Here is a 26746-nt window from a genome sequence, read left to right as displayed (position 1 = left end):
TCAGGCCCTGGGGATTTATCAGCCTTCAGTCCCATCAATCTATCCAACACCATTTCCTGCCTAATGTGGATTTCCTTCTGTTCCTCCATCACCCTAGGATCTCTGCCCACTAGAACATCTGGGAGATTGCATGTATCTTCCTTAGTGAAGACAGATCCAAAGTACCGGTTCAACTCGTCTGCCATTTCCTTGTTTCCCATAATAAATTCCCCCGCTTCTGTCTTCAAGGGACCCACATTTGCCTTGACTATTTTTTTCCTCTTTACATACCTAAAAAAGCTTTTACTATCCTCCTTTATATTATTGGCTAGTTTACCCTCGTACCTCATCTTTTCTCCCCGTATTGCCTTCTTAGTCATCATCTGTTGCTCTTTAAAAGAGTCCCTCTGGCTTCCCACTCTTCTTTGCTTTGTTGTACTTCTGCTCTTTTACTTTTATGCTGTCCTTGACTTCCCTTGTGAGCCATGGGTGTCTCTTACTCCCCTTGGAATCTTTCCTCCTCTTTGGGATAAATTGATCCTGCAACTTCTGCATTATTCCCAGGAATACCTGCCATTGCTGTTCCACCGTCTTCCCTGCGACGGCCTCCTTCCAGTCAATTCTGGCCAGCTCCTGCCTCATGCCTCTGTAATCCCCTTTGCTATACTCTAATACTGGCACTTCCGATTTACCCTTCTCCCTCTCAATTTGTAGAGTAAAACTTATCATATTGTGATCACTGTATCCTAATGGCTCTTTTACCTCAAGTCCCCTTATCAGATCAGGTTCATTACACAACACTAAATCCAGAATTGCCTTCTCCCTAGTAGGCTCCAGTACAAGCTGTTCTAAGAACCCATCTCGGAGACACTCCACAAACTCTCTTTCCTGGGGTCCATTACCAACCAGATTTTCCCAGTCTACCTGCATGTTGAAATCTCCCATAACCATTACATTTGCGACACGCCAATTTTAGCTCCTCATTCAACTTGCACCCTATGTCGAGGCTACTGTTTGGGGGCCTGTAGATAACTCCCATTAGGGTCTTTTTACCCTTGCAATTCCTCATTTCTACCCATACTGATTCTACATCTCCTGATTCTACATCTCCCTAATGCAAGGAGCATTACTCCATGGACCTTAATTTGCAAAGGTCCAGAAATTCAGTGCAGTTTTACTTCTTGTGGTGTTGCATCTCAAATTGAGCAAAACTTTAAATATTGAAATAATTATTGAGCTAATGTAGGTGTGGGACTTCTAGCGAACAAGGCTGGTGAAAATAACGATACGACAGATGTGTTAAATCAAGTATCACTCTTCACTGTGGAGAATAATTTCAGATAACAGGGAGAAGCTTCTAAGATTTACATGGGATAACATGTTAGAGAAACTCGCAGAGCTAATGAATAGCTCGGCCTTGATGGCATACACTTAAGGGACTTAAAGGAAGTGGCTATAGTGATAGTGATAGTGGACCCATTTGGTTGGTTTTTGAAGTTGTTACATTCCAGGAGGGTCCCACTAGATTGGAAAACAATCATCATCATGGTTATCTGGTTAAAACTGGATGAAGAGAGAAGGCAGAGAACTGCAGGACAGTTGGTGTAACACTCTCTTGAGGGCAAGATGCTAGATTTAATAATCAAAGAAGAAATAACCAATCATTTAGGATTGTTGAATATAATCAAACCTTTTTGTTTGGTTTATTATTGTCACATATAGTGAGTTACAGTGGAAAGCTGTTTTGTTGCCGGCTGTCCCAACCTATACAGTAAACCGTAAACCCTCATTATAATGCATCATGGGAGGGGGTATGGTGTCTGTAATTGCCTGTTATAACAGAGTAATTGTCTCTAGTGTGTAGGATAGTGCTAGTGTACGGGGATTGCTGGTCGACGCGGACTCAGTAGGCCGAAGGGCCTGTTTCCATGTCGTATCTCTAAACTAAACTAAACTAAACTAAGGAAGGATTTTGAGGCTGCAACTCTTCCAAGCTTTTTATGAAAGATTTAGATGGTGCATGAGGGAAAAATTTCATGCAATATTCCATTGGGAATTTACAGGAGAACTGTTGTATAATTCTCTATTTCCTGTCTGCACTCTGTATATAAATATTAGTGCATGTCATCAAAAGTAGCAAAGCTCCTCTGAAATGTGTGCCTTGAATGCGATATCGGCTTTAATACAATCTGTTTCAGACGATTAAACTTGGAACAGATCCTGCACATTTAGGTCTTGTGTTCCAATGATCTCAGCATCTGTTGCTGAATACAGCACAAGTATAGAACAGTACAGCAAACAAATAGGCCCTTCAGCCCGCAATGCCTGTGCTGAACATGATGTCAAGTTAAACTAATCTCCTCTGCCTGCTCGATGTCCATACTTGATGTGCCTATCTGAAAGTCTCATAAATGTCACTCTCATATCCAAAGCTTTGCTCCCCCTCTCCCTCCATCCCTAGTTCTCCGACCAGTCTTACCGTCTCCGACTACATTTAATCTCTGTTTGCTTTGTTATCTTCTCCCAGCTAACAATTATCTATTCTACATTTTCCTTGATCGCATTCCCTTTGTCTTGTTTTCACACCTTATCTATATATCTTTCTCTCTCCTTACAACAGTCTGAAGAAGGGTGTCGACCCGAAACGTTACCCATTTCTTCTCTCCAGAGATGCTGCCTGTCCCGCTGAGTTACTCCAGAATTGTGTGTCTATATTCACTCTCATATCTGTCTCGTCCACCACCCCTGGCAGCGTGTACCAGGCACCCACCACATTCTCCTTTAAACTTTGCCCCTTTCACTTTAAAACTAAGCCCTTCACTCTTTGACATTTCCACCCTGCGGAGAAAAAAAGTTCTCACCGTCTACCCTGTCTATGCCTCTCATAATTCGATATGCTTCTATCAGGTCTCTCCTCAGCCTCCGAAGCTCCAGAGAAAATGTTCCAAGTTCTGTTCAACCTCTCCTTGTAGCTAATACACCTAATCCAGGCAGCCTTCTGGTAAACCTCCTCTGCACTCACGTCAAAGCCTCAATGCCTTTCAATAGACAATAGACAATAGATGCAGGAGTAGGCCATTCGGCCCTTCGAGCCATCTGTAATGGGGTGACCATAACTGTTACCAATCCTCTAAATGCAGCATAACCAAAGTTATATAAAGCTGCATCACTGACTTCTGACATCTCCTGACTTACACTCATTGCCTCGACCAATTAAGGCAAGCATACCATACATCTTCTTTACCACTATGGACTTTACCCCAATGTACCCTCTGTATGTTAATGCTGTTAAAAATCTTGCTATTAACCATATACTTTCCCCTTGCATTTGACCTCCCAAAGTGCCAAACCTCGCACTTGCTCGGATTAAACTCCGTCTGCCATTTCTCCGCTCATTTCCGTAGCTGATCTATAGTTTTTGACATTCTTTCTCACAGTATAGTTTGACATTCTTTCTCACAGTCCGCAACTCTACAAATCTTGATGTCATCTGCAAACTTACTAACTAACCCGTCTAGATTTATGTCCAAGTCATTTATCTATATCACAAATAATAGAGATCCCAGCACAGATCTCTGCATAACTCCACTAGTCACTGACCTCCAGCCTGAATAACACCCTTCCACCACAACCCTCTTGTATCAGTAAGACACTTCCGAATTCATACAACAAAGTCACTGTGAATCCCATGCATCTTACTCTTCTAGATCAGTCAACTATGGGAAACTTTATCAAAATGCCTTACTGAAACAACAAGCAGAACAATGTGCAGAAGTCATTTTCTGAGGAGAAAAAGTAACTCTTGATGTAAGTGAAAATATGTCACGATTTAATTCCAGTAAAGTGTTTCTGCAAATATAATAAATTCCAGTCTCCTCTGCTGTGTTTTGATATAGGTAAATCAACTTTTCTTTTGAAGATAGACACAGAGTGCTGGAGTAACTCGGCAGGTCAGGCAGCATCTCTGTGGAAAAAGGATGGGCGACGTTTCAGGTCGGGACCCTTCTTCAAACCAGTGACATTTCGGGTAGGGACTCTTCTTCAGACCATTGGAAGGGTGAATGAAGATGGGTCCAGACCTGAAACGTCACCCATCCTTTTTCTTCAGAGATGCTGCTTGACCCTCTGAGTTACTTCAGCACTTTGTCTCCACCTTCGGTACAAACCAGCACCAGCAGTTCCTTCCTACACTCAATTTTTCTTTTAGCTGGTCACTTTAAAGGAGATGCTGGGTGCTGAAGTGGTGCAAATAGACTGTGTGTGAAGCGGCAGATTCACACTGTGATTGTGTAAGAAGGTGGCTTCACACTGTGACTGTGTAAAGGGGCATTTTCACACTGTGACTATGTAATGGAGCAACTTCACACTGTGACGATGTAAACGGACATCTTCACACTGATTGGGTAAAGACGCAACTTCACACTGACTATTTAAAGGGGCATCTTCACACTGTGTGTGTGCAAAAGGAGCATCTTCACACTGTGACTGTGTAAAGGGGCAACTTCACACTGTGACTGTGCAAAGGGGCAACTTCACACTGTGACTGTGTAAAGGGGCATCTTCACACTGTGACTGTGTAAAGGGGCATCTTCACACTGTGTCTGTGTAAAGGGGCATCTTCACACTGTGTCTGTGTAAAGGGGCAACTTCACACTGTGTCTGTGTAAAGGGGCAACTTCACACTGTGTCTGTGTAAAGGGGCATCTTCACACTGTGACCATGTAAAGAGGCATCTTCACACAGTGACTATAGATTTGCCCTTCTCTTAGATTCCGATTTTGAATTAAATCAATATCATGAGGGGAAAGATTTGCCTCTGGTTCCTTCGACCAAATGCGTGTAGGGTCATTACCAGTTGCATTGGCCTCCCACATCTGGTTGCACTTTGGGACTAAATCAGCAACATCAGCCAGCTGTTAGTGCTCTTTGAACCAATTGTTTTAAAATGTGTTCTCCTCCCTGTGTTAAAATGGCCATAACGTTGCCAGCTACAATATCAGAAAATAAGAAGGCAATTAAATCTCCAAGTGTTGCTGGTATAGTTGTGTATTTTGGACTTTACAGCCTGTTCTGGGAAAGTGTTAGGAAGGAAGGGTGTACACAGGAACATTGCCGGAACACGGCATCATATTCACAGTGGTTTTGTTTCTGAATTGAAGGCTACCTTCATCTGTATACCCTTGGGTCGGGCATCTGTGCCTGTGCTTGTAATCTGAAATGACTGCTGGTGATTTACTCAGCAAAAGGGAGGTGGGGGGGGGGAGGATATTCTCACATTATTTTTAAAAAGAATTGTTGCAGAGTGTGGTGTCACATTGGCTGCTGAATGCGACGTTTTGGAAAGGAGATGAGGAGAAATTTCTTTAGTCAGAGGGTGGTGAATCTGTGGAATTCTTTGCCACAGAAGGCTACGGAGGCCAAGTCAGTGGATATTCTTTAAGGCAAAGATAGATAGATTATTGTTTAGTACAGGTGTCAGAGGTTCAGGGGAGAAGGCAGGAGAAAGGGAGGGGGAATTTGGAGAGAGAGAGAGATAGATCAGCCAATGGCAGGGTAGACTTGATGAGCCGAATGGCCTAATTTATTCCTATCACATGACCTTATGTGGCACTTTTCCTGAAACTTTAAGTGCTGCTTGCTTTCTGATTCAGTGTTAAAGTGGAAGTTTGTATTAGGTTTACAAGAATGAAAGACCACGAGTCTCTCAAAAGTAAATTAAACATAGAAAGTAGGTGCAGGAGTAGGCCATTCGGCCCTTCGAGCCTGCACCGCCAGAGACCCTGCTGGATTTCAGTCAGCTTGCTTCAGTTTTTATCCAAAATCACCATTGTTAGAAATATAGAGCCGTACAGCATGGAAACAGGCCCTTCGGCCCAACTTGCCCACGCCGACCAACATGCCCTATCTACACTAGTCCCACCTGCCTGCATTTGGCCCATATTCTTCTAAACCCACCCTATCCATCCTGTCCAAACGTTGCGATAGTACCTGCCTCACCTACCTCCTCCAGCAGCTCATTCAATACAACCACCATCCTTGTGTAAAAAAAGTTATCCCTATTAAATCTTTCCACCCCTCATTTTAAACCTGAGTCCGCTGGTTCTCGATTTCTCTATTCTGGGCAAAAGATTCCGTGCGTCTACCCGATCTATTCCTCTCATGATTTTGTATACCTTGATAAAATCTTCCCTCATCCTCCTGCGCTCCAAGGAATAAAGTCATAGTCTGCTGACCCTCTCCCTGTAGCTCAGACCCTTGAGTCCTGGCAACATCCTCGTAAATCTTCTCTGCATCTTTTCCAGCTTGATAAATATGTAAAAAGAGAATGGGAAGTGGGAAGCAATGTTTCACTGATATTGTTTCTATTTTCAACCCACCCTCATCTCTTGCTGTCAAAGTGGGATAGATTTTAATCATTGGACAATCCTGTATTAGGAAAACAACATATAAGTCTGCAAAAGGAACTCTATTGAAAAGAGTACAGGGAGGTTTTGCTTGAACCAACTAAGTTAGTTGCTTTAGTACTGCAGCTTTAGTACTGCATGCACTTCTGGTCACCACATTACAGGATGCAGGTGAGATGTGTAGGTATCACATCAATTTAGCATCATTTTTCACACTAATGTTGTGGGCTGAAGGGCCTGTTCCTGTGTCACACCGTTCTACTTTCTACGTTCTGATGCAGCATTTCGACCTTAACATCAACAGTTCCTTTTGTCCCTCCAGCAGATTATCTGTTATTCATTGTGATTCCTGTATCTGGTGAATCTTGCATTTGAAGGTAATTGGACAAATGTCCTTGGTCATGTACCTGTCAAAATGCTGCATCTGTAATTGGAGCACCTTCTTTGCTTCACTGTCTCATTCATGTGAGTTTTGACTGACCCTTTTGAATTTATTGAATTAAGTAGCTTAGGAACAAGTACCGGCAGTGGTCTTGCAGTGTTTTATGTTACAGAGTTGAAGTTAAAATGAAATGATGTGTGCAACCCTTGGGTGCATGTTTAGTTTAGTGTAAAGATACAGCGTGGAAACAGGCACTTCGGCCCAGCGAGTCCGCGAGGACCAACGATCCTCACGTTAACACTATCCTACGCACACTAGGGATAATTTACAATTTACAATTTTACAGAAGCCAATTAGCCTACAAACCTGTACATCTTTGGAGTGTGGGAGGAAACCGGAGCGCAGGGAGAAAACCCACGCTGGTCACAGGGAGAACGTACAAAACGGCATCTGGAGTCAGAATCGAACCCGGGTCTCTGGCGCTGTAGGGCAGCAACTCGACTGCTGCGCCACTCTGCTGCCCTATGTGACTTATATGCAAATTGCCACATGTTAATTATATTCCCTCTGCAATAATCGTCAATCGTTTCTTATCTTCAGATACTCTCTCTCTTCCTGTAGTTACTCTTACTCATTTACTTCCGACAGCTAATCTTTTTATATTCAATTTACAGACGTGCGAATACTCACGAGGAAATCTACCAAAGCTGTCACTGAAGTTGTTTTCATCTGAAGCAAATCCACGTTATTCTTGTATATGGACAAGTCGTCTTCCATCTTCGAAGCAGACGACTGAACTTAATAAATGAAAGTGAATCTCTTTTGGGGGGAGGGGGAAATATATATTGCTGGAATTCGTGACGCAATTGCTTACATGGTGAACTTTGAACGGTTGAATTGGTTTGAGTATTGTCTGTGAATCCAGTAAAGTTGGAAGGAGTGGTGCGCTGGCCTGTGTTTCCTGCAACGTCACCACACCCAGCCTTTACCCCGCGTGATGCAATAACGGAATGAAGGGCGAGATGGCCAGTAATCTGGACCTCAGTTTTCTGACCGACGACGAGTATAAGGCGGTGCTGAAGGTAATTCAGAGGGATTTGGATCTCAAGCAAAAGGACGGTGAGCGGATCAGGTGAGATGCTTGCCTCTCGGCTTTCATTTACTGAGCGGCTGTAATGCAATCTGCTGATGACTACTTCACGCTGCAGTGGAGTTCCCACACCTACACAGCAAGTGTAGGCTTGCCATCCCTGGGGAATTGCTGCTGGCTTCAAAGAGAAATTACGGCTGACGTCTGTGTATATTTGTGTATCTGAAATTCCTCTCAAATGTAGCGTGGAAGTCCTGCAGCTGCAAACCTCCTTATTCCCATGTGTCGGAAGGAACTGCAGATGCTGGTTTAAACCAACTACAGACACAAAAAGCTGGAGTAACTCAGCGGGACAGGCAGCGTCTTTGGAGAGAAGGGATGGGTGACCCTTCTTCAAACTACCCTTCTAGTCTGAAGAAGGGTCTTGACCTGAAATGTCACCCATTCCTTTTCTCCAGTGATGCTATCTGACCTGCTGAATTACTCCAGCTTTTTATGCCTATCTTTTTATTTCCATCATCTTTTTAAACCATCATATGATATTCTTTAGCTTCTCATGCTCAATCTTCTCAGCCTAATTTATTCTTACAAACGCTCCACACTTTTAAAACTCTACTCCTACAGCAGCATTTCTTGCTTTTTAACCATGATCTTCTTCAAATCCTCTTCAATCCCTTTATCATATATCGGTACACTGACTCTCAGTCTGAAGAAGCATCTCGACGCAAAACGTCACCTATTCCTTTTCTCCAGAGATGCTGTCTGACCTGCTGAGTTACTCCAGCTTTTTGTGTCTATCTTCGGTTTAAAGCAGCATCCGCAGTTCCTTCTGACGCATATCTGTACACTGTGGGTGGCTCGATTGTAATAGTACATTGTCTTTCCGCCAACTGGTTAGCACGCAACAAAAGCTTTTCACTGTACCTCAGTACATGTGACAATAAACTAAACTAACTTTGGATGCATGGAAGTGGTCTTCATAGGTTGCATATTGCAGCAACAATTTGTTGAAGTAAAATGTGTGCATGTGTGCGTGTACGTGCGTGTCTCTTAACACTCAATCTTTATTTACTCATCTTAGTCTGTGTGGCTCAGTACTACATCATGTAGTTTATTGACTGGTGAATGATTGCATTGTCAACAAGCCTTTTGCAAGAAGACTAACGCCAACAATTTTTCCCATAGGGAGAGGTAAATTTAGTATATTGTTAACAATGCCAGTTTCTCTGACAAGGGTCCCTTCCAAAAATGTTCTCATTTCAAATGCTGCCAATCCCAGTTCAAATGTTAATCAGCTGATAGATTTGTATTTTTGTCCTCTTACGTTTGTAACAAAGGGTATTTGATGCTATATGCTATATTTAGCGTTGAAAAAATTACAATGTCTGCACATGTTATTTCCCAGTGTTGGTCAATTACAACACTATGCTTTGAGCTTTAAGTAATTCAGATTCAGCTCTGAGTACTGTAATGGGAAACTCAGTCAAGATCAAAGCCATGTAGACTTTGTAGATTCTATCTCGTATTTTGCAAAATTCTCAGATATGTGATCGAAGTAACCAGTGTATACTTGTGAATTTTGATGTTTAGTTTAGCGATACAGTGTGGAAACAGGCCCTTTGGCCCATTGAGTCTATGCCGACCACCAATCACCCGTATACTAGTTCTATACTGCACAAGAGGGACAATTCATAGAAGCCAATTGACCTGTATTCTGCACGTCATTGGAATGTGGGAGGAAACCGGGAGCTCCCGGAGGAAACTCACACAGTCACAGGGAGAACATACAAACTCCGTACATACAGCACCCATAGTCAGGGTTCAATGCGGGTCTCTGGCGCCGTAAGGCAGCAACTCTATCACCACGCCACTATGCCGCCACCAAATGTTTAATTCACAATTGCACTAATTGTAATGTTTTTATTTGCATGAAGCTCCCTTCTCTATCCCCATTCCATTGCACCTCCCTTAACATTACTAGCCATGAAATAAATAACTATACTTTGCTGAAAGACTCCAGTTATAGAGCAAAGGCCGGAGAGTGGGGTTGAATGGGGAAGATAGATCTGCCATGATTGAATGGCAGAGTAGACTGGCAAGAGAGAACTAGATAGAGCTTTTAAAGATAGCGGAGTCAGGGGGTATGGGGAGAAGGCAGGAACGGGGTACTAATTGTGAATGATCAGCCATGATCACATTGAACGACGGTGCTGGCTCGAAGGGCTGAATGGCCTACTCCTGCACGTATTCTCTGTTGTCTATTGTCTAAAGACTTAATGGGCTGAATAGCCTAATTCTTTTCCTAGAACTTATGAACATGACTGCATGACTGAATATAGTTTATGATGTGAGGTAATTGACTATGGATCCCAGTTGCAAACTCTCTCTGCATTTTCTCCAGGACAGTACAGAAATCCATTCAAGATGAGAAGCGAAGGAAGCTGGTGACTGGACAGTGGTTTGATGAGGTGAAAGCAAAACGATACAGGAATGCTTTCATTGGAGGGGATCTGATCAAGGCCTCGATAAGAAAGGAGAAACCTATAACACATGGTAAATTGTTGCTCATTCATTAAGTGGTTGATCACCACGACAAGCTTACTTTGCACATTGTGGATCAATTCATGATGGTCGTAAATGATCAGTGCATCCCAAATTGTGAAAGGCTTTTGAATTACATTAACTTGCTATCCCCAGCATGAGATCAAGAGGCGATATCAAGTTGTATCTTTTATATGAAAATCAGTGCCTTTCTAGCTCCTCAGAAGATGGGTGGTGAAGGAATTGCTACATAAGTTGTGGTTCCTCACAAAATGAACTAGCCCCTCAGCTGGGTGCTCAGTGTATGTGTTGGGTTTAGGTATATTTCTGCTTGTGAAAAATGAAAAACCCCGTTGACTTTAGCTCACTTACGTCATGATGTTTACACTGCAATATTGTTTATAAAGTTGTACACTCAATTTTTATAATTGAAGCATCCGCTTTGGGGATCGGATCTACTATGCCTAACAGCACCATGACATTTAATGCCAAGATCCTTGATAATCCGGATCCAGTTCCCTTTCTAAGTTCCAGTGTTCTGGAAACTTTGATTCAGGCTTTCACAGAAGTGAATAATCCGTCTCTGTCAGAGTGCAAACCTGTTAGGCAGCATTTTGAAAACAGTGAAGCATCAATTCATTTGCCTGTTTCCTGTGGTTTTCATCCTAACTGTTGTGGCTTTAAAACTTTCCTCAAGCCAGTCAGGGATTAAAGCAATGAAACCCATGTGTCATTACAAGAATTCTGCTTGCTTATTACTCCAACAAATGAAAGGACGGGAACTCTCAGTCATTGAATGTGGATGTCGACTAGCTTCTGTGGAACTAAGTTTGGGAAAAACTAAATTTTGTCCTTTCACATGAGCGGTGTAAATTGGGTCTCAGCCAGTTCCAGATGTTACCACTGACTTTGAAATTTGTTCCCACAGCTCTGAAAAAAATGAGTGCGCTTGAAAATATGCCCAGCCTGGAATAGAGCGAGATTGTACTCAATTCTGCCCATTTGCCTACTGTTTGCAATTCAGCACACTTACTTTAGACTTGAATTTAGACTTTAGAGATACAGCGTGGAAACAGGCTCTTCGGCCCACTGAGTCCGTGCTGTCCAGTGATCACCTCGTACACTAGCACTATCCTACACACACGAGGGACCATTTACACCTTTTACCTACAAACCTGCATGTCTTTGGAGTGTGGGAGGAAACTGGAACACCCGGAGAAAACCCACGCAGGTCATAGGGAGAGCGTACAAACTCTGTACAGACAGCACCTGTAGTCAGGATTGAACCCAAGTCTCTGGCGCTGTAAGGCAGTGACTCTATCGTTGCACCACACAAAAGGAGTTACTTTTTGTGTTCTACACAAGATTCCAGCATCTGCAGTTTCTTGTATCTATCCTTGATATTCAACCCCCTTCAGTGTTACTGAACCCTCCATCTGTGTCTTGACTAGAAACTTAACTGGAACAGCCACACAATAACTGTGGCTTCAAGAGCAGATCACGGGTTTGGTAATTCACCTCCAGATCTCCTTTCCACCTTTCACTAGGCTCTACAGAGGGGTGCAATGGAATATCCTTTAATTGTCTAGATATGTGCAGCTTCAACAACACTCAAGACGACTAACGCAACCCAGGACAAAGTAGCACACTTGCTTGGTACTCCAACCGCAAGCTTAAACATGATTTCACTCCACATACCAAATGTTCCACACTCCTGCATATCAAAGCTCCAGAATGCAACATCTATCAATAGCACCGCAGTTACTCACCAGGGAAACATCATGCCAACCCTCCACGGCAGCAACCTCTACAACTAAGAAGGACTAGGGTAGTGGACGCAAGGGAGCACCACCTGTTGCAGGTTCCCATCCAAATCCCAGGCTATCCTGCTGGCAGTCACTCTTCATTGCCGGGTCTAAATCTTGGAACACTCTTCCCAACACAGGGGACTATCAGTTCAAGACAGAGACACTGCTGAGACAACCATTCAACATGACCCACCATGTTCCTTTCTTGAAAGCCCTTGAGGACATTCACTGATTGACTTCTGTCCAGAGATATTGTTCTACAACAGATAGACACAAAATGCTGGAGTGTCTCAGCGGGTCAGGCAGCATCTCTGAGGAAAAGAAATAGGTGACATTTTGGTCGAGACCCTTCTTCATATTGTTCTACAATATGTTGCTGACTTTGACTTGTCCTTTTGCATACCTTTCATTCATTTGTTTCTTTATACCTTTTCATATCTCTCGTTTCCCTCTCCTCTGACACTGAGTCTGAAGAAGGGTCTAGACCTGAAACATGACCAATTCCTCTTAGTTTAATTTAGATATACAGTGCGGAAACGGGCCCTTCGGCCCACCGAGTCCACACTGACCAGCGATCCCTGCACATTAACACTATCCTACACACACTAGGGACAAGTTACTCTTTTTCCAAGCCAATTTGCCTACATACCTCTATGTCTTTGGAGTGTGGGAGGAAACAAAAGATCTCAGAGAAAACCCACGCGGTCACAGGGAGAACGTACAAACTCCGTAAAGACAGCACCCGTGGTCGAGATCGAACCCGGGTCTCCGTCGCTGCAAGTGCTGTAAGGCAGCAACACTACCGCTGTGCCATGTACTGCCCTTTTCTCCAGAGATGCTGCCTGACCCACTGAGTTACTCCAGCATTTTGTGTCTGTCTCTTTGTTCTACACAAATGTTTCCATTTGGGTCCTGTGATATGACATGGTCCTGTTGAAAGGAATATTCAATGACAACACAGCCAGATGCATCCTTCATGTCCACAGTAGAATAATACTTAGTTCCCCCAGCATAAAACTCTTTCATGCATTTCTGCCCAGCAATGGAAATACCCTTTACATGAATGTTGAATATCTCATGGACACCTGGGAAGAATCTTTCCATTAGCTCAAAAAATTACATTTAGGTTAGAGTGTTTAGTTTTAAGATTTTTTTCCCTGCTTGAAAATCATGCAAAGGAAAGGTTATTTTAGTTTGTAGTCATGCCAACGCAAATATTAACTAATTCCCTATAATTTGATTGGTTAATGCTTTTGTGGGAATCAGATGACATCTCCGAAGCTGAAATGGAGGAAATGAAATCCCGAGATGGATTTTCTGCACAGGAATGTCTCGGATTCAGGACTCAATGATTCAAGGATACTTTATTGTCACGTGTACCTATGTACTGTGAAATGCTTTGTTTTGCGTACAACCCGGTAGAATTATGTAGTGGACCTAACCCAGGCAGTACACAAGAGTGGCCATGTTTCAGGCGCTGACAAAGTTACAAAGGTTCACCGGTCAGACCAATCTTTTGCTTGCCGTCGCACGTGGTGGCATGTGGCCCCCTGCTGGGTCCCCCTTTTTCTCGGCGGCCCCCACACTGGGCCCCTCTTCATTCTTGATGGCCCTCCACCAGGACCCCCTTTGTTGTCGGCGCCCCCCCCCCCCCCCCCCCGCTGGTTAGCTTTCGGCGGCCCCCTCACTCTCCAATTCAACCTAGTCCGACATTGATAACTTTTAAAACTTATGTTCAATATGGAATAAGGGCACTTATGGCATTTATTGCTTATCCATAATTGCCCTTAACTAGGCTCTGGACACCTGCGCTCTCAAAGCAACTTTGATGAAGCTACGCCAAGGATCTTACTGGGTAGGGAACTCCAGGATTTGGAACCCAGTGACAATGAAGGACCAGTAATCATATTTCCAAGTCAGGATGATATGAGACTTAGAGGGAAAATTGTAAATTGTGGTGTTTACATTCGCCTGCTAACTTTCCTCTTTAATCTGTTCAGTGCTATTCCCAAATGTACTTGGGTCATTTTATAGATTTTAAAGATTTTTTTTAGGTTTAGAGATACAGCGCGGAAACAGGCCCTTCGGCCCACTGGGTCCACGCCGCCCAGCGATCCCCGCACATTAACACTATCCTACACCCACTAGGGACAAATTTACATTTGCCCAGCCAATTAATCTACAAACCTGTACGTTTTTGGAGTGTGGGAGGAAACCGAAGATCTCGGAGAAAACCCACGCACGTCACGGGGAGAACGTAAAACTCTGTACAGTACAGCACCCGTAGTCAGGATCGAACCTGAGTCTCCGGCGCTGCATTCGCTGTAAGGCAGCAACTCTACCGCTGCGCCATCGTGCCGCCCAATAGTGAGAAAAAAAACTTGGCAGTGAACATGTTAAGGTAGTGCAGGTAGTTTGTTTGTGATGTGTACTCAAAGATGCCGTGGCTAGTTTTTCTTACAACATGGTGTGTAGTTGGTACACATGACAGTCAAGATGCATCAGCGATGGAGGGAATTCATATACGTACAGGATGGCAAGCAGGATCCCAAACTGTTGGTGTTCCCTTGTTCAGAGACTGCCTGACCTGCTGAGTATTTCCAGCGTTTTATGTAATTTCATTATTTCCCACACCTGTTGTATTTTACTTTTATAAATTAATATATAACCCATGTAGGAGTTATTTTTCTTTCTAGTGCTGATACTCCTGAAAATATTTGTTGCCAAAATGATTCCTAAAGGGTGGCACAGTAATGCAGCGGTAGAGTTGCTGCCTTACAGCACCGGAGACCCGGGTTCGATCCTGACTACGGGTGCTGTCTGCACGGAGTTCATACATTCTCCCCTGTGACCGCGTGGGTTTTCTCCGGGTGCTCCAGTTTCCCCCCCGTACTCGAAAAATGTATAGGTTTGCAGTTTAATTGACTTTGGTAAAATTGTAAATTGTCCCTAGTGTGTAGGATAGTGCTAGCATACCATATAACCATATAACAACTACAGCACGGAAACAGGCCCGTTCGGCCCTACCAGTCCACGCCGACCACTCTCTCTGACCTAGTCTCATCTACCTGCTCTCAGACCATAACCCTCCAATCCCCTCTCATCCATATACCTATCCAATTTACTCTTAAATAATAAAATCGAGCCTGCCTCCACCACTTCCACCGGAAGCCCATTCCATACAGCCACCACCCTCTGAGTAAAGAAATTACCCCTCATATTACCCCTAAACATTTGTCCCTCAATTCTAAAGTTATGTCCCCTTGTTGGAATCTTCCCCACTCTCAAGGGGAAAAGCCTACCCACTTCAACTCTGTCCGTCCCTCTTAAAATTTTAAAAACCTCTATCAAGTCCCCCCTCAACCTTCTACGCTCCAAAGAATAAAGACCCAACCTGTTCAACCTCTCTCTGTAGCTTAAGTGCTGAAACCCAGGCAACATTCTTGTAAATCTCCTCTGTACCCTCTCCATTTTGTCGACATCCTTCCTATAATTTGGCGACCAGAACTGCACACCATACTCCAGATTCGGCCTCACCAATGCCCTGTACAATTTTAACATTACATCCCAACTTCTATATTCGATGCTCTGATTTATAAAGGCAAGCATACCAAACGCCTTCTTCACCACCCTATCCACATGAGATTCCACCTTCACGGGGTGAACGCTGGTCGGCGCGGACTCGGTGGGTCACAGGGCCTGTTTCCGCACTGTATCTCTAAACCGAGGAAGTTTTAGTTATATAATAATAAGCTGAAATGAAGTTTAAGCTAATTCCTAAAGTGCAGGGTGAGACTGAGGCAGAATATGATACCTGATGTCTTGATGTAGTGGTTGAGGGAATGAAGCAGAATCAGTGATCCTGTGGCCCCAGTGCCAGGAACTTGTTTTGTACGTGTGTATACTGCAGCGGTTCACACAATTATGCTTGTGCAACAAACATTGCCGAGTATATCTTCTGTTTATCTTGGCTTAAATATTTTCCACTGGTCTTAGAATCATAGCGTATACAACATGAAAACAAGCCCTCTGGCCTACTGAGTTATTTCTGACCATTAAGCACCCATTTACACCAATCCCATTTAATTCTCCCCATGCTCCCAGTAATCCCTCTCCATCACCCACCTACAGTTGACACAATTTACAGTGACCATTTACCCCACCAACCGGCACATCTTTTAGTTCTTTTAGCTTACTTTTAGTTCCGCTCGAAGTCAACTTTTCCAACATTCTTGTCTGATTCTCCACCTCATAACTTTTATGTACTTAACATTGTCAATTAATGTTGTTCTCTGTCGTGACTCAATGGTTCATGTTCACCCACCATTCTGTGCTCATGGATCCATATCGATTCCTGGGTCAGCAACGTCTCTGGTTTGCACTTAAAATACACTATCCTGCTTGTTTTCAAATCCTCCCATGGCTCTGTCTGCCCCTCTCGCTGTATAATCTCCTCCAAACATCTAATCCCATGCACATTCTTGTTCCACTGATGGCAACCGTTGCCCAGATGGCCTTATCCAAATTCTTCCAGCTCTCCCAAGGCCTTTAAATCCTCGTTAAATTTAATCTTTCAACCAAGCTTTTGTCCACCTGCATTGGTATCTCCCCTTGTACCTTGAGGTTAAAGTTTGTTTGATAATGCCCTGGTCAAGCTGCTGTACAACAGTAAGATGATTGCTGGGTATTTGTCTGTAAATTCTATGAAATCTCAGGACCAATTTTTCTAAGGCTTTTGCCTTGTTATCATTCTACACCACAATACTTCCAAATGTTTCTTTCATGTGCTGTCTTCTCCCTTGCTTCCTCATTGTCATCTTCTGCTCATTCGGTACAATGTTAAAATAATTTCCTTGCATGGGAATACTTATTTTTAATATAAGAAAATAACTGCAGATGCTGGTACAAATCGAAGGTATTTATTCACAAAATGCTGGAGTAACTCAGCAGGTCAGGCAGCATCTCGGGAGAGAAGGAATGGGTGACATTTCGGGTCGAGACCCTTCTTCAGAGACCCTATCTATTATTTTTAATAGATAGTCTATTAGGCCATTTGGCCCATCAAGTCTACCCCGCCATTCAATCATGTCTGATCTATCTTTCCCTCTCAACCCCATTCTCCTGCCTTCTCCCCATAACCCCTGACACCTGTACTAATCAAGAATCTATCAATCTCTGCCTTAAAAATATCCATTGACTTGGCCTCCACAGCCTTCTGTGGCAATGGATTCCACAGATTCATCACCCTCTGACTAAGGAAATTCCTCCTAATCTCCTTTCTAAAGGTACGCCCTTTCATTCTGAGGCTGTGACCTCTAGTCCTCGACTCTCCCACTAGTGGAAACATCCTGTCCACATCCACTCTATCCAGGCCTTTCACTATTCAGTAAATTACAATGAGGTTCCCCCTCATCTAAACTCCAGCGAGTGCAGGTCCAGTGCCGCGTGGCCTTCTGCCGCCCTGCGAGGCTCGGCTGCGGAACCTTCCGCCTCCCTGTGCGGCTCGACCGCGGGACCTTCCATCACCCGGTGGGGGCTTCAAAAATCGGGAGCCACGGTCACCTTGAAGCAGCAGTCTGACTGTCTGACCGCGGGAGAAAAACAGAGGAGAAGATAAGACTTTTCTTTGCCTTTCATCACAGTGAGGGGGTGCCTGGAGGAGTCACTGTGATGGTTGTCTATGTTAAACTTATGTAATTGTGTGTCTTGTGCTCGTTACTGTCAAGACTGCATGGCAACGACATTTCATTCAAATTTATTTTTGAATGACAATAAAGGTGATTTATATTTGTTTTGTATTTGTATCAAATGCTCATTGTATGTTAACCCAATCATTCCTGGGGTAATTCTAGTAAACCTCCTCTGGACCCTCTCCAATGTCGGCACATCCTTCCTCAGATATCGGGCCCAAATCTGCTCGCAATACCCCAAACGCGGTCTGACCAGTGCTTAAAAAACCTGGTTACATATTAGTTTTTAATAAGCTTTTATAATTTTTCATGCTCTTTAGCAACAAGGTGGCAATTACCCCCTTCAGTCAACAGATTGGATTTCAGTCTGGTTTCAGTCCACCTCCCAACACAATTAGTTCCAATGAAGGCCTTGTGTAGGAGAGCTTTCAATATAATTATAGAAGCAAACCTTCACCTTGTGAATAATGCAAATCGTGAATTGTTTAATACTCCAATACTTAAGTATTCCAATAGTTAAGTATTCCAATACTTTGGAATCATTATTGATCCTGAAATTGTAAAATGCGACGAGGGAGAAGGTATAAAACGTTACTTGGAATCATTACATAGGTTTTTGTTGAACAAATAGCCATCTTTCCTTTTAAATGCTTTATTTTTTTCTCTCTATCCAGAGACTACTGAAAAGACTGAACTACAGCAAGTTCATCAAGCTCCATCGAGTCGAATATGGTCTCAGGGGTCAAAATACCAAAGTACAAGGTTAGTTTTCTCAATTAACGTGTTCCCCAATCACTTTCTGTGATTTCAACGTAAATATGCAATAGGGGAAGATGATTAATTAATAGGTTTCGCAGCATCTCAGGAGAGAAGGAATGGGTGACGTTTCGGGTCGAGACCCTTCTTCAGACTGATGTCAGGGGGGCGGGACAAAGGAAGGATATAGGTGGAGACAGGAAGTTAGAGGGAGAACTGGGAAGGGGGGGGGGGGGGAGCGGGGGGGTGGGGGGAAGAAGAGAGGGACAGAAGAACTATCTAAAGTTGGAGAAGTCAATGTTCATACCAGATCAAGAAATTGAAGAACCTAAAGGTGAGGTAGAAAAAAAAATCACAGCAAAACACCAAATTGAACTAAAGTCAACAATTTGGACAAGAAGTTACTATTCGCAGGTACTGTCGCAATGTTTAAGAAACATTTAGACAGGTACCTGGATAGTTTAGAAGGACATGGGCCAAACGGAGGGAGGTGGGACTAGTGTAGTTTGGACATGTTGGTCAGTGTGGACAAGTTAGGCCAAAGGGTCTGTTTCCATGCTGTATGACTCTATGACTCTGAGTTCAGGCAGACAAGATAGTGCTGGAGTATAATGATTCAGTAGTAAATGATCTTCCATTTTACTAGCAAACCCCAGCGGTTATCACAGTTTATTTTCCATTTTATAGCTTCTACTAAATATCTACCTTTTTTGAGGATTCTAATACATTTCTGTTGTTCACTAACATTTCTGTCATTTACTGTTCCATTGATGGACAATTCCTGCTGAGCTAAAGAGAGTGAAGGTAATTTTACCAACACAGGTTGTTCATAGCACTCCTTGGTACATATGCACAGCCTTGATAACATGGGCCTCTATGTCAATATTTAAGGGCAATTATCACAAGCTCTATTCTCATGACGCAATTTAAAAGCATACAAGCTTGTTTTCCTTCGGTCAATTACCCAGTTATTTGGTTTCGCCCAGTTTTCTACCTACATGTTGACCTTTTGCAGAACCCAGGGCTCCTTTGTTCAGTTTCTCTTAATAATGGGGGACTTTCAAGTTTTAAAAAAAGTTGCTATTTTTTATTTTGTGCCCTTTACGTTTAGAAAAGAATTCAAAGGGGAAGAAACTTTGAGTGTCGACACACTCTTTTGTCAAAACCTGGGAAAGGATGTGTTCCTTTGCAGGACTATTTTTGGAACCTAATTTGGTTTTACAGAATTGTCAATTTAAGAAATAATGGGGAGCTTGAGAACAATATATGACCTCTTACTACTCTTCTATAATAATGCGATTTAATGCTGCAGGAGGTTCCTCGTTGTAGGGGAACTGAGTAAATGTAAGTGCCATTAAAGCACAGTCTCACCTAGGCCCACCTGCCTGCATTCGGCCCACAAAATCCATGCCAAATGTGATGCCAAATGAGTCTCCTTTGCCTGCACGTCAGCCCTATCCATTTCCTACATGTCTGTGTGCCTATCTAAAAGCCTCTTCAATGTCACTCTCGTATCTGCTTCCACCCCCCCCTCCCCCCTGGCAATGCGTTCCAGGCACCCACAACACCCTATGTGTTTTGCCCTGCATATTTCCTTTAAATTTTCCCCCTCTTGCCTTAAAAAAGTCTTTGACATTTCCACCACAGGGGTAAGGTTCTATTTACCCAATCTATGCATCTCATAATCGTATATACCACGTCACCACATCAGGGCTAAATATATGCGTTTGTTTATTTTTTATTAGCGTTTCAACTGAGGAAACTACTGAAGAATCTCCAGGTGAGGGAAAAAGAATCACAGCAAAACAACAAATTAAACCAAGGTCAACCTTCGGACAAGAAGTTCAGGTAAATATGATGGTGCTGGAATGCAAAGACTCAGTAGTGAAATTTGCAAATGATCTTCCATTCTAATAGCAAACTCGCATAGTTATCACTATTTTCGATTTTCTAGCCTCAGCTCAAAACGTGTAGTTGTTTTCATAGATTCTAGCAATTTTCTGTGACCGCACCCAAAATGGTTATCTTTGCCAAGAATTAGTAATATGGGAGGTGTGGGGATAAGGAAGGGGAACATTCCAGATGAGCTAAACCTGTGCTTATACAACACCCTCACATTCTTTATCCATTCTCTTGGTCTACTTTCTTCAATCAAAAGAAATGAGCCCCCACAACCCCCTCCACTCCTCCTCCCCTTTCCCTCTCTCCCCCCCCCCTTCCATGTCCCCATCCAGACTCACACCTATTTCTCCCCTCCCCCTCTACCTCCACCTTCATTCCTTACTCTGGCTTCACAACACCGAACTCTTCAATCCTTTTGTCTTATACCCTCTGTTTTTTCATCTCTAGGTTATGTCCGACCATCTGCTTATCAAACCCCTCCCCCGCCTGTGTTCACCTATTATCTGCCACACCTTGTCCTGCCCCTCCTCTCTCCCAGCTTTCTTCCCCCTCCCCTACAATCAGTCTGAAGAAGGTTCCTGACCCAAAATATCATATTTTCATGTTCCCCGGGACTGCTGCCTAACCCACTGAGTGTCATTTTTTGTAAATCAACATCTGCAGTTCCATGTATTTGCAAGGGAAATGATCAATTGTGGTACCCAGACCATTGCTCCATCACCCAGGGATATAACTCTTTTAGCCTGTTACTTTTGTAGTAAATCAAATGGCTGCTCCTTATGTCAATAGTTCATAATTTTTTGTCTCTTGAATTTTTTTTTACTGGTTTTGAGTTTTTTTTAACTTTATATGTGATTTAGGGACTGTTAAATAACCATGTGCGTCATGTATAAAATCTATAAACAATTGCCTAAAATTAAAAAATGTAAACTTAGTATCAAACTGCTCAAAACACCAATTCTTGATAAAGAACAGATGGGGCAACGTGATCTGAACTCAGATGCATAAATGGGTCATAGAGTCATAGTCATTCAGCGTGGAAACAGGTCCTTCGGCCCAACTTGCCCACACCGCCAACATGTTCCAGCTACACTAGTCCCACCTGCCTCGAATTGGGCCTTATCCCTCCAAACCTATCCTATCCACGTAGCTGTCTAACTGTTTCTTAAATGTTGGGATAGTTCCTGCCTCAACTACCTCTTCTGGCAGCTTGTTTCATACACACACCACCATTTGTGTAAAAAAGTTACCAATCAGATTCCTATTAATTTTTTTCCCCTTCACCTTAAACCAATGTCCTCTGGTCCTCGATTCACCTACTCCAGGCAAGAGACTCTGTGCATCTACCCGATCTATTCCTCTCATGAGTCAGAGTTATAGATGTGAGATAAAGGAGGTGGGAAGAACTCAAAGTTTCTAAGGTTAATGAAGGAAACCATGGATATGGAATAAAATGACCTCTTATGAAATTTATATGAAAAAAAGTAAATAAATAAGATTTTTTTTTTAACGTGCATTTCATGCACAAATTATGCAGCTTTGCATTACAAAAATAGTCATACGGACCTGTTTCCAAATACACAACTCCTCTTCCTTGTGATGTGGTTGATGTGGTTACTGTTGTAACGTGGAGCCTGAATTTGATGCTTGTTTTCTCTTTGTTCCTTAGAGCACGTCACAAAGCGATTCTTCGGAAAGCAGCAGCGATGAGTCAAGTACTATACAAGTTGCTCCCGAAACACTCAAAAAGGGTAGATATGTATATTGTCATGGGCAGTATATTGTACGTATAGGTTAATTCACACCAGAGAGTCCTGACAGTCGCATTACTCATGATGTGTGCAGTTGCATAGAATTTATAGCAGAAAAATTGGTCATTGAGTCCAACTGTTCTACCACACCACTAATGCTATACAAGAAAGCTCCACTTTCTCCCCTTCATCCAGCCATATTACCCACACCTGCCAACACATCCAAGCTACACTAATCCCACCTGCCTGCTTTTGGTCCATATCCCTCCAAACATGTCCTATCCATGTACCTGTCTAACTGTTTCTTGAATGTTGGGATAGTCCCTGCCTCAACTACCTCCTCTGGCAGCTTGTTCCATACACCCACCACCCTTTGTGTGGAAAAGTTACCCCCAGATTCCTATTAAATCTTTTACCCTTCACCTTAATCCTATCTTCTCTGGTCCTCGATTCACCTACTCTGGCCAATGTTATCTTGCTTTCCATTAAATGCCTATTCATGCAGAAAGAATTCAAATCTACTGGCTGGACCACTTTGGCATTGTATAATAGAAGTGTCAGACCACTCTTGTGTAGCTTCATTTACAGATCCAGATTAATTGCTTATCTGTTCATTCTGGTATCAGATTTCTTATAGATTCATGTTGTTTTGGGATGCATCCAAGTTGAAACTGTATAGTTGCTGCTTCACTGATTGTTGTAATATGGTAACTAATAAGGCCATATATTGTCAGCCTTTTGACCTACATGTAGTAGATCGAAGTATACATGCTAAAACAACAAGATAGTCTCCTAATTGATGCATACTTGTGCAATTAGTCCTGTTGGACATAAACACATAATCTTCTATACAATGAGTACAGAAAATACTCCAGGGCTTCATTGTTCCATTTTGGTACACATGACAATTAAACACTCTTGCCTCTTGAAGGAGCTGCCTATTTGAAATACAGGCATCTCATGTTTTATGCGTGCTTGACTTGCCCGTTTTTAGAGTAATATGCTTGTCTAATTACTACCAAAGTTTTATTTACGTGCTCCTGTTTTCGGAGTAAAGCACTCAAATTTATACCTGACCAACCTGCGCATCAGCATTCAGTTATCTTGTAGGTTCACTTTTGCATAACAGACAAGAAAACTCAAATGATTGCCTGCAGCGTAAGTTGTACATTTAAATGTTTCTGCCTTGGGATATATCTATCCAATTATGGAGCTTAAATGGGTAATTTTCTCAGTTTTATGCTCAGATAGTTAGCATCAGGCATTTCAAGTAAAGCATTGTACAGATGGAAGAGTGAGGTTTATAATGTTGTATGATATGATTTACCCTCATTTATTTCTATTGGCATCATCGCCGCATGCCATGCCTGGCATATGTTTAACTTGCGCGCCTTATGCTTTACGCACTGTTTTTCAAGCCCGTAACCCCTGCGTAAGACGCGAGGTGCCTGTATTCTCAAAGCTGTGGCCCAGGATTTGCGGTCAGTGGGAAGTGATAGAGCTTCCCACTGATGTTAAATAAACTCCCCACAAAGATCAAAGAATCTCTGCGGTGAGAACTTCCTCTTTTTAATGTCTGTTGGAGTCAGTCATTGCTTAACCCTTGCAGTTGTGATGCCACCAAACTGGGTGGGTGGCCAATCACAATAATTGTCACTGGCTGCCTGCCAGAAAGCAAGAAGCACAAATTTTAAGTAATACTTAACAAATCAGGCACCATCTATAGTGAGGGAGATTGTGATCATGTTATGGGTTACAGCTCAGTCACAATGGGCTCTATGGTTAATGTATGGATTCATTATCGAAGGATTCATTCTCTACCCCTCATTCAGCCAGTGTTTTTTTAACTAGTAAATTATGTGATTCAGTGATTTTTCCTCCTCCCTGTTCTGCATTCCTTTTGCTTCCTCACCAAATACAATCAACCTAGTCTGAAATCCCCTTCAGAATTGATCCACAATGATCCACAATGATGTGTTTTGGTTTTCTTTTTGTTTTCTATGCTATCTGATGTGTCCCTTGGGATCAATTGAATCTTGTTAGATATGAGTTTAAAGAGGTAGGAATCAAGAAAAATTGAATGGAATTGAGAAAACAATAACAGAATGGTGTTTATAGACAATAGACAATAGACAATAGGTGCAGGAGTAGGCCATTCAGCCCTTCGAGCCAGCACCGCCATTCAATGCGATCATGGCTGATCATTCTCAATCAGTACCCCGTTCCTGCCTTCTCCCCATACCCCCTCACTCCGCTATCCTTAAGAGCTCTATCCAGCTCTCTCTTGAAAGCATCCAACGAACTGGCCTCCACTGCCTTCTGAGGCAGAGAATTCCACACCTTCACCACTCTCTGACTGAAAAAGTTCTTCCTCATCTCCGTTCTAAATGGCCTACCCCTTTGCGCAGGGTAATAGGGAAGCATTATGGAGTAACAGAGTCAGAGAGATAGCTATGAACTGGGCAGAAGTGGATGTGGAGAGGATGTTGCCACTAGTGGGAGGATCTAGAACCAGAGGCCGTAGCCTCAGAATAAAAGGACGTACCATTAGAAAGGGCAAGGTGTTTACCATTATGGGCAAGGTGTTTTGTTTCAGTGTTCCTCCTTACATGAATATTGTTCCATTATAATCATATTGGGAAACTCTTTATAATGTGGATTGATTAAGACAATGAAGAGCCTTTTTGGCAATCTGAACGTGGCCTATTTTAAATCAAGGTCACGTCGCCTCATCTTGGCATAAATCTTTTAAGTTTTGATAACCTTTCGAAATGTTGCAGGCCAGCAAAGAGATTTCGCAGAACCTAATGTATCCTCTCCGATATCTGAGCCTATTTCTGAATGGCAGAGGCAAAGCAGGAGTATAAGTATTCAGCATCCACAAATCTACCGGACAGACAGCCGTTCGGACAACTCCACCCAATTACTGATAAAATCTACTTCCAATGTTTCTCGAATACCAAGGAGAATTAATTCTGTGGGTACTTCAGAAGAGTTGTGCAGAACTGGGGAATCAGCAGCTCCAAATGGCAATGCCTTAGAGCAGGTCCACTTAAGTGGTGAGTAGTTATAAGAGTAATACGTTGAACTACTCCATAGTTACTGAATTCATAGCATAGTCTACTGATGTATCCATTGCTCTCAAACTTTAATACATTGAATTACTTCACAATTTGAATTAATCAACACTAATCAATCCAAATAATATGCTATAAATTTTCATTAATTTTGAGTGGGCTTTATCTGTATGTATATCTTGGTCCTCTTCTGATGTAGAATTAGTTATAGTTCAGCGCCTTTCATATGGCATGTGATAGTGAAGCTTTGCTGCAATGGATTTATTGATGGATAGTAAAACCATTTCTGACCAGAATGTTTTTAAGAGGGGACGCCTTGAACTCGCATGAGCAAGGATGGGGCCCACACTAGAGAGACCAACCAAGATGAATGCACCTTTTACTGGAGACGAGGTGCAAGGTTTGCAAGGTTACAAAGACATTTTGAACAGTCTGAAAGCTCCTTAGGTGGTAAGGTCTCCTCCTAGGTGAATGGAAAACCAAAAAGGAAGTTCGGAATTTAAAAGCGCCTTTGCTGCATTTTTTTGGTGAACAAGGAAGAAACAGTTAGTAGTATAAGATGAAAAGTAGCCGGAGATTGGTTTGGCTGTGCGCAGAGTAATAGGGAAGCATTATGGAGTAACAGAGTCAGAGAGATAGCTATGAACTGGGCAGAAGTGGATGTGGAGAGGATGTTGCCACTAGTGGGAGGATCTAGAACCAGAGGCCGTAGCCTCAGAATAAAAGGACGTAGCTTTAGAAAGGAGATGAGGAGGAACTTCTTTAGTCAGAGGGTCGTTAACCTGTGGAATTCATTGCCACAGAAGGCTGTGGAGTCCAAGTCAATGGATATTTTTAAGGCAGAGATTGATCGATTCTTGATTAGTACGGGTGTCAGGGGTTACGGGGAGAAGGCAGGAGAATGGAGTTGAGAGGGAAAGATTGATCAGCCGTGATTGAATAGCGGAGTAGACTTGATGGGCCAAATGGCCTAATTCTGTTCCTATAACTTCTGAACTTAGAAGCGTTTGATCAGGGGGAGATGTTTAGACAGAACACTTGAAATCATAGAAAAGAAGGAAGGGAAAATTAAGAACAACGTCAAAGATGGGATGGTGGATATATTTGAGCTTTGCATAACTGAAAATGTATTTTAAGTAAAGGGTCATAATTACCATATCTGATAGTTGCGTGTCACTCTGGAAAACCATTGGGCACTCATTGGCAAGAGTCATGTTTGTGATGGTATTTCCTGTGTGGTCCTTCTCTTAAGGTGTTGCAAGGGATATTAGCACATGTTGTTTTAGGAACAACTCTTATTCATCTCTCGAGACAACTGTGTTTTTATAGTACAGCGGAAATTGTTGCTGTGGCATTTAATTTCATC

At 42.8% G+C, this 26746-nt stretch overlaps 1 protein-coding gene across 1 annotated transcript in view; it reads left to right on the top strand.

The window, feature by feature from the left end:
* LOC144600419 (uncharacterized) overlaps window positions 1-26746 on the top strand; it is a 74181-nt gene that overhangs the window by 7924 nt on the left and 39511 nt on the right. The window contains exons 2-6 of the mRNA XM_078412009.1: window positions 7440-7897; window positions 10257-10408; window positions 18569-18656; window positions 20396-20498; window positions 22222-22303. Coding sequence (XP_078268135.1) covers window positions 7776-7897; window positions 10257-10408; window positions 18569-18656; window positions 20396-20498; window positions 22222-22303 — 547 coding nt within the window. The 5' untranslated portion in view covers window positions 7440-7775. The remainder of the gene's footprint in view (window positions 1-7439; window positions 7898-10256; window positions 10409-18568; window positions 18657-20395; window positions 20499-22221; window positions 22304-26746) is intronic.

Source organism: Rhinoraja longicauda, chromosome 15 (genome assembly GCF_053455715.1).
Source record: "Rhinoraja longicauda isolate Sanriku21f chromosome 15, sRhiLon1.1, whole genome shotgun sequence".
Taxonomy (NCBI): domain Eukaryota; kingdom Metazoa; phylum Chordata; class Chondrichthyes; order Rajiformes; family Arhynchobatidae; genus Rhinoraja; species Rhinoraja longicauda.
This window is presented reverse-complemented; position numbering and strand designations above follow the sequence as displayed.